Source organism: Rhinopithecus bieti, unplaced genomic scaffold, assembly GCF_001698545.2.
Source record: "Rhinopithecus bieti isolate Rb0 unplaced genomic scaffold, ASM169854v2 scaffold_5626, whole genome shotgun sequence".
NCBI lineage: Eukaryota > Metazoa > Chordata > Mammalia > Primates > Cercopithecidae > Rhinopithecus > Rhinopithecus bieti.
The window spans coordinates 9,026,347-9,035,497 of record NW_016805666.1 but is presented as its reverse complement, the minus strand read 5'-3'; the positions used below and the strand labels follow the sequence as shown (position 1 = coordinate 9,035,497).

Here is a 9,151-nt window from a genome sequence, read left to right as displayed (position 1 = left end):
GTTTTTTTTTTTAAGTAGTTTTTTTTGGAGGATTTTTGAGTATTAAGGACTTTATGACCTATTTTAGACTTCAGAAAATTGAACAGATGCCACTTGTTAAAAATAACATGGATGTTTAGAATATTTTTTCAGTATTTAATTATATAATTCCTTCCATGTAAAAACTTAATTAAAATGAGGGTGATTTTTCTCTTTAAAATAGGTAAAATATGGGAAAACTTGGACAAATCTCTGCTCATTAATGTCAGCTTTTTAGATTTGTGGAATGAATGTAAAGAAACTTCCATATTGGCAAATTCAGTTGACTCATTTTATTTTGGTATCTTGAGAGAAAAAACAGCGTTCTCCTACTTTAGGTTGTGCTTGGTGCTCTAGTAGATTGTAAAGTGTTTGTGTTTTGTTTTGAGCACTTTATATTTCTCTTATCTTTTTGCCTTTTTTGCAGTTTAAGGTTTGTCAGTGAGCTTGGTTGAAGGAGCACATAAATACTTTATAATGGACCTAGGAAAATAGTAGAGTTATTGAAAATTGGATTATTTGAATCTGCTGTATACATTTTGATCACCTAGATATAGTCTAAACAACTAAAATTTTGAGCATTTAAAAAATTTTCAACCACTGGGAAATTTCTTTTAAATAAAATTTATTTTCATTGTATTTGAAAATATTTTTGAAATACTCTTTTAAAACAGATGACTCAGTTTAATTTTCAAATAGGTTTGATGAACTGGGCATGGTGGCTCATGCCTGTAATCCCAGCACTTTTGGAGGTGGAAGTGGGAGGATTGCTGGAACCCAGGAGTTCGAGATCAGCCTGGGTAACATGGCAAGACTTTGTCTCTACAAAAATTAGCTGAGCATAGTGGCACATGCCTGTGGTCCCAGCTACTTAGGAGGCTGAAGTGGGAGAATCACCTGAGTCTGGGAGGTACAGGTTGCAGTGAACTGTGTTCGTGCCACTGCATGCCAGGCCTGGGTGACAGAGCAAGACCCTGTCTTTTATATATATATAAAATATTTCAGAATGTCTATCTAGGAGTAGATTTTAAAATGGTCTTTTTCCCCCCCTTTAGATGTTGTCATTTATGTATGCCCATTTGGCCTTCTTTCATCAAGGATATGATCTGTTTAGTGAACTTGGACCCTACATGAAGGATCTTGGTGCACAGGTAATGTTGCGGTGTATTTCTTGATTCTGTTTTATACACTGGTATTTGTATTTTTAAAGAAATTTAGCATATTGGAGGTGTGTTAGTCTCTTCTCACACTGCTATAAAGAGCTGCCTCAAACTGGGTAATCTAGAAAAGAAAGAGGTTTAATTGACTCACAGTTCTGCATGGCTGGGAAGCCTCAGGAAACTTACAGTCATGGCAGAAGGCAAAGGGAAGCCAAGGCATCTTCTTCACAAGGCAGCGGAGGGGAGAATGAATGCAAGAGAAACTACCAAACACTTATAAAACCATCAGATCTCGTGAGCACTCACTATCACGAGAACCAACATGGGGGAAACCCCCCGCATAATTCAGTTCCCTCCACCTGGTCTCTCTCTTGACACATGAGGATTATGGGGATTATAATTCGAGATGAAATTTTGGGTGGGGACACAGCCAAACCATATCAAGGAGGACTTGATGTTTTATTTATTTAGTGAAGAATGAAGTTGGATGCTATAGCAGATTTATATATGGGTTATAATACCCAAATGTTTGCATTTTGGGTATACCCAAAAAATGAAATCAAAGGTAAAAAGAACCTTATGTTATAGTTTGTATATGAAGGTATTGAAAAGGAGAATTTAAAAACAAAGTGTGGCCAGGCGCAGTGGCTCACACCTGTAATCCCAGCACTTTGGGAGGCCGAGGCAGGCGAATCACAAGGTCAGGAAATCGAGACCATCCTGGCTAACACGTTGAAACCCCATCTCTACTAAAAATAAAAAAAAACTTAGCCAGCCTTGGTGGTGGGCACCTGTAGTCCCAGCTACTCAGGAGGCTAAGGCAGGAGGATGGCGTGAACCTGGGAGGCGGAGGTTGCAGTGAGCCAAGATCATGCCACTGCACTCCAGCCTGGGCGACAGAGCAAGACTCCGTCTCAAAAAAAATAAACTAAACTAAAATAAAAAATACAAAAACAAAGTGTGTGTTTTGCAGTCTGCATAACTGGACTTATTTTTAAATTTCGTACATTTGGATAATTGAGTTATTGTTCCAATTTGCTTTTCAGTTGAGTTAGAGCTCTTTATTTTCTTTACTTGTGTCTTGTTATTTGAATTAAAAAATTTTAGAATCTTAAAATTATAGAGCTCTTAGGAACTTTTTCATTTCATACAGTCACATGTGGCTATCTATGGCTATGTGTAATAGCTGTATACATATACATACAAATTTTATATGTATAAAAATGTCATTATGTTCAAACTATTTTTTCATATCTGATCATAACATTATATTAGATCTGTTCGGGGGACTTTGTTTTTTGTTGACGAGCATTCTTTATTTAACACTGTCGATTTTTAGGTAATTTTCTTTCTCAAGATGTTTCAGTTTAGTTTCCAAAAGGAGGGGACTGATGATGAAAAATAGAGTTTAGGCCAGGCACAGTGGCTTATGCCTATAATCCCAGCACTTTGGGAGATTACATGAGGCTGGGAGTTTGAGACCAGCCTGGCCAACGTGGTGAAACCCCGTCTCTACTAAAAATAAAAAAATTAGCTGGGTGTGGTGGCATATGCCTGTAATCCCGGCTACTCGGGAGGCTGAGGCATGAGGTGGAGTTCTCAGTGAGCCAAGATTGGGTCATTGTACTTCAGTCTGGGTGACAGAGGGAAACTCTGTCTCAAAAAAAAAAAGGAAAAGAAAAATTGAGTTTAAGGAAAAAGGTAAGAGTGGAATGGGAATTGCATTTACTGACCAGAGTATATGTGAGTTCTGGTGTGTGTGTGTGTGTGTGTGTGTGTGTGTGTGTGTGTGTGTGTGTGTGTTGAGACAGGGGAAGGACATGTAGGGCATATGCTGTGGATTACATGTATTCTGTTTTCTGCCTCTATAGAACTTAGTCTCTTGGGAGAAGCCAACAAGTCACCACACTCTTAATCTCTGTGCTAAATACTTTGTGTGTGTGTAACAGTTGGGATGAGGTTTGTTTGCAAATAATAGAAAACTGAGAATATTAGTAGGGGTTTAAAAAAGAGAGTTTTGGCCGGCGCGCCGGGCTGGCTCAAGCCTGCTGAATCCCAGCACTCTTGGGAGGGCCGAGACCGGTGGATCACGAGCGTCAGGAGATTGAGACCATCCTGGCTAACCCTGTGAAACCCCGTCTTTACCCAAAAAATAGAAAAAACTAGCCGGGCGAGATGGCGGGCGCCTGTAGTCCCAGCTTACTCGGGAGGCTGAGGCAGGAGAATGGCGTGAACCCGGGAGTGGAGCTTGCAGTTGAGCTGGAGTCCGGCCACTGCACTCCCCGCCGGGCGACAGAGTGAACCTGTCTTAAAAAAAAAAAAAAAAAAAAAAAAAAAAAAAAGAGAGAGAGTTTTATTTCTCTTATGTAAAGTCAAAGACGTGGTATGATGGCAACTTGGTTAGCAGGAGTGCAGGCTTATGTTTTTTGATTCTACCTCATAGTTCAAAGTGGCTAATCAAGCTTTAGCTATCATACCCAAATTCCAGCTACTAGGAAGAAGGAAAGGAGAATGCAAGATACATTTTCTCTTTTTAAGCACATTTCCTAGAAATTGTACATATCACTTCTACATACATCCCAATGCCAAGTCCTTAGTCACAGGGTCACAATAGCTGCAAGGGAAGTTAACCTTAATGCCAGGTAGCCATGTGACCTGCTAGAATTTAGGGGTTCCATTGTTAAGGAAGAAGGAGAAAACAGATATTGAGGGACAGCTGGCCTTTTCCACCATATAGGGAAGGGTCACAGTGTTGCAGGAACATATAGACGGGACATGTAAGCTGGACTGGGGCGAAGGAGAGACCTTCCTAGGTTTTGGACATTCCTCACATACTATCAAATATTAGATTGCGCTCTCATCTTATATTCAGTATAATTTATAAAGGCAGTGTGAGTTGAATTGCAGTTGGCTAGCTGAAAAAATTACGTATTTTAAAACATTTAATCATTTTAGTTTTATACGTCCCCACCCCACCCCAGATCTCAAATAAGTCTGCAGGTCCTTGAAAAACATCTAAGCCCCAGATCCTGTAGTGCCTAGTCAATAAGATGTCCGAGTTGGAGGTGGCCAATTGCAATTTTCTTTTCATAATTAGTAGATAATGGCATCTGAAACTAAGGTCATAGCAGTAGAGATAGAAATGGTTAGATTTGAGGGTTAATATACAGCCCATTCAAGGGTGGAAGGGTGTGATGAGTTCACGCTTAAATATATTGATTTGTGAGGATAAGACGTGTAAGTGGATATTTGTGGAGCTCAAAAGAGGGAGATAGACTAAATCAGTAGCATATAGTTGCTGATTGCAACCACAAGAGTGGGTGAGTTGATGGGGGGTGAGTTAGATATCTCTGAATCATAGAGCTGTTTTTTAAAAATCTAGTTGCCTAGACCATACATAAAGATTTTTATTTTGTAAGTTAAGGTTGAGGTCCACTGGTATTGAGTTAAAAAAAAAAGCTGACTTGGGGCAGGGACCTAAGAAGGACTAAATTTTGAGATGGCTCGGTAAGAGAAGCTGTGCTAGGACATAGATGAATGAGGGAGTGGAAAAACAGGAGACTGGCATTGTAGGCCAGGAAGAGTGTTTCAAAGGGAAGGAGTGGTTATCAGCTTCAATTATTAGAAAGTTAAGTAAACCTAGGACTGAGAAATACCTGTTGGATTTAGCAGCAAAAGTTGTTACCTCTGTGGGAGATGCTGTTTCCATGGCGCTGGGGACCCGGGCAGTAGAAGCTGAATTACAGTGGGTAGATGAATATGGAAGGGACAAATGGAGAAGGTGGTGGTATTTTAAAGAAGTTGTGTTGTGAAGGAAAGAGGGAAAGAATGTGGTAGCTGGAGAAAGAGTATGGGTTAGCGGTTTTATTAAGGTAGAATGATTTGCACCAACTTAAAAGCAGATGGTAGTTCAAGAGGGAGACGTTGAAAAGGAGAAAGAGAAGTGATGATATCTGAGGTTGGTGGGAGTGGAAGAGATTTAAAACACAGAAGGACCAGGGATACCTGCTTAGTGATAGGAACCTGTTAAAATTGATAATGTCCAGTACTAACACAAACACGGGACCCTTTTTACTGTGCTGCAAGTTATCTTCCCGATACGTTTCCCAATGTCTAGAAGATCAGACTCGGCCAGTCTTCACATTTCCCCAACTCATGCCTTTTCCCAAACCCCCACCATCACGAAAGATATTTTTTCTTTATTCTTTTTCCCCATCAGAGAGGGGGAATTGTCCCCACTTTCCTGTTGTAATAGCAATGGGGTTAGGGATGCAAGAGACATTTCTTTTTTCCTTTTTCTTTTTTTTTTTGAGACGGAGTCTTGCTCTGTCGCCCAGGCTGGAGTGCAGTGGCACGATCTCGGCTCACTACAAGCTCCGCCTCCCGGGTTCCCACCATTCTGCCTCAGCCTCCCGAGTAGCTGGGACCACAGGCGCCCGCCACCACGCCTGGCTAATTTTTTTTTGTATTCTTAGTAGAGGCGGGGTTTCACCGTGTTAGGCAGGATGGTCTCAGTCTCCTCACCTCGTGATCGGCCTCTCAAAGTGCTGGGATTACAGGCGTGAGCCACCGCGCCTGGCTGCAAGAGACATTTCTTACCAATTAGGCAGAAAACCATCACCTACATTGCGGAATTCATATGTAAAGTATATGCGTGCATATTTGTAAATATTTTGAATTTGGGGGCTCCCTTGTGCTGCATTTCAGTCTGAATGAATGAATAATATTTATATGCCACTCAGAGCCATAAAAACCATAGGATGGTTAGTCCACTCATTCCGCATAAGAAATTTGTGTGAGAATATATTTTTCTAGTGCACCATGTATAGCATTACCCACTAAATCAATGCTACATGTCACTAAGGTGTGTGTGTATTAGAGCCTAGAGTAGGATGGTTGCCAGCTGTATCACATACTTTATAATAGTGATAGATCTGTTTTATTGTGGGTATTTTTTTGGTTAATCTTTTTTGCTATTTGGTAATATTATCTGACTAGAATTATTCTTCTGTAGAAAAAAATCATTTGTGATAAAGGATCAAATACCTTTTTTGAAAGAGACTTTAAAAATTTAGTTTTTAAAAGATACAACTTAAAATGTTTAGACATTTAACGCTTATCTTTCTCCATATTCCTGCTGATCTGATATGTATGTTTTAATTTTTTCATTTATCAAACATGTGTTAATCATTTATGGGTGATGGAGGTTCAGAGTTGGAAAGCATCATCGTAGTCTAGACAATGAAACCCACATAATTAATAATGTATAACCCAATTATTGTTAGTTTAGCAAATATGATTTCAAGAAGCCAGTGCATTTCTTGTGACATATTACCAGAAATCGAATACTTCCCTTATGATGGATATCCTTTCTAATGCAAAGGAACAAGAAATAAATGGGTTTTTTATATATGTGTATTTTTTTGGGGGGGTGGGGTGGGGGATGGAGCCTTGCACTGTCGCCCTGGCTAGTGTGCAGTGGTGTGATCTCAGCCCACTGCAACCTCTGCCTCCTGGGTTCAAGCAATTCTCCTGCCTCAGCCTGCCGAGTAGGTAGGATTATGGGCACCTGCCACCACGCCCAGCTAATTTTTTGTATTTTTAGGAGAGACGGAGTTTCACTATGTTGGCCAGGCTGTTCTTGAACTCCTGACCTCCTGATCTGCCCACCTTGGCCTCCCAAAGTGCTGGAATTACAGGCGTGAGCCACTGGGCCCGGCCGGGTTTTATAATTTTATTAAGTTTTTTGAGCTTTTAAAAATGAGCCTTAAGAATTGCTGATTTCCTATGAATCTTATGAATGATTACTATTCTTTTATTCTACAGTCTTATGAATGATTACTATTCTTTTATTATTTTTAGCTTTCTCTTTTATCTGGTGAATTATTTTTTCTTCTTTTTAGATTTGATTATGACGTTAGGGAGCCAACCTGAAAACATGAAGAAACATCTTGAATGATTGGAAGTAGCTGTTAGAGTGAATTTGTGAGAGCTGGTTTAGCTGGTTAGTACTAGTTTAGCTGCACTACTTTTTGCTATTTGGGAAAGAAGTCACTGGTGTCTTCTTCGTATCTTTGATTTTAACTACCAGAATTTGTTTAGTAGGTCAGCAGGCAGCTTAAGCTAGAGTCATTTTCCTTATTTAAGGATTGAAAGTGTAACACTAGGGTACCTGTGGCAAGGCCTCCAATCATGTATGTATGGCACCATGACTATTCTTGGAAATCTTTTTTTTCTAATGGAGATATGGATCTTCTCAAAGAGAACTTGATAGCAGAAAAAAATATGAACTTCTACTTTAAAGTTTAGCCAAAACCTTTTTAAATAAGCTTGAATTGAGTGATTTTTTATTTATCTGTGAAATGATTTGGAATATGGTTTGAAAAAATAATCCATACTTTTTTTAAGTCTGCAGTTTTCTCTTTTTCCCTTTTTACAGTTGGATCGACTGGTTGTGGATGCAGCAAAGGAGAAAAGAGAAATGGAGCAAAAACATTCCACCATTCAACAAAAGGTACCTCAGGGGAAATTAAAAAATTAATTCCGTTTTATACAATCGCTTGTTTGTTGGTTTATGCAAGGTGTCATTGTATTGGAACACATCTTTTGAGTTGTTCTAATAATTAAATTGTGCAGATAAATTCCTCTTCTGTTTTTGAAGAGCGAAATGTTCTTCAGATTTTAAGGGATGTATTTTGTTATTTTTTCGGATCTTTGAAAGCTATGCTCCTTGAATCAGTTTATAAAAATCTAAATCTCTTAGAGCCTTAACTAAGCTAAAAGTGGCCTTTAGTTAGAATTTAAAACACTATTCATAATTACATTTAGGATACCACCAACTCCCTGTAAAAGAGTGTGTCTGTGTGTGTGTTGCGGGGCAGGGGGTGTGGATGCATCTTAGTGTCAACATGTGTATTTGGCCTTATAGACTTTCCAACTGCAGTCACTGCAAGGCAGCCTTTCCTCTCTGTGACAAGATGCTAAAGCTTCACTTGCATTGCCTGTTAAATTGCCTAAACCTAGCAGAACTGACTTTGAAAATAATGTTTTTAAAAATGAAAATTCAAATATTAAACCAGTTTTTATTTCTTCATGCTAAAAGGGTTGAGTGTGACATGCCTGCAACTCAACTTTCTTATATCGTCAGTGGTGCTTTTTGTGTAGTTATCTGAAAATAAAGGGAGAGTGTTGAAGTTGAATATAGAAATATAAGTACGTACAGGATGCCTTCTAGCATTGCTTTAAGAAATCTGTTTTCTTGGTATTGAGCAGTAAAATCAACTTTTTAATGGTTTATTTAGAGTTTAAAATACCAGTAAACTAGATCTGATATAGAAGATGTCAGTGGAAAAGAAAACAAAATCAGTAGTAAAAGTAAGAAAATTTAATTGATGATGGAGTATTCATGCTCAAAGAAAATAATTAAAAAAGGAAAGATTTCTACAAGACCACCTTTAAGTTAGTTACTTTCTAGTTAGTGTCAGGTGAGACAAACTCCACGTTTTATTTTGTTTCGTTTAAAGTTCGATTAACTTTTGTTTGGGTAACTTTATTTTAAGTTGACAAATAAAAATTTTACGTAATTAAAGTGTACAGTCTGATGTTTTGATGGGTAATGAGTTTTAATGACATGATCATGAAAAGATTGCTAGAAATTGGGACCAATTGTTTTTAATTAAAATGAGATATCATGGTATTTGTAGGAATATTTGAATATTTCGTTAAATTGAATTATTTAATAAACAGTACACATCTTTTAATATCTTTTCCTATTGTGAACACAGTTCAGTGTACTGAAGGTTCAAAATGGTAAATTATTAACTCTAAGAATAACTTATTTGATTTTAAATAATATTCAACTGTTTTCCTTTAAAGAAAATAGTGCTGCTTTTTGCTCATTATGAATGCTCACCTCTTTTCTGCCCTTAAATGCTGACACAAGGCTGCATTACAGGTAAAAAAAAAAAAAAAAA

The 9,151-nt window shown here is 38.2% G+C and overlaps 1 protein-coding gene and 1 long non-coding RNA gene across 2 annotated transcripts in view; one reads left to right on the top strand and one right to left on the bottom strand.

Moving 5' to 3' along the window:
- The window catches only part of LOC108530514 (uncharacterized), an 82,401-nt gene that overhangs the window by 12,471 nt on the left and 60,779 nt on the right, over nt 1-9,151 (bottom strand). The gene's annotated exons all lie outside the window — the stretch shown is intronic.
- The window catches only part of ACAP2 (ArfGAP with coiled-coil, ankyrin repeat and PH domains 2), a 186,118-nt gene that overhangs the window by 121,676 nt on the left and 55,291 nt on the right, over nt 1-9,151 (top strand). Inside the window, 2 exon segments of the mRNA XM_017873479.1 lie at nt 1,074-1,169; nt 7,618-7,692. Coding sequence (XP_017728968.1) covers nt 1,074-1,169; nt 7,618-7,692 — 171 coding nt within the window.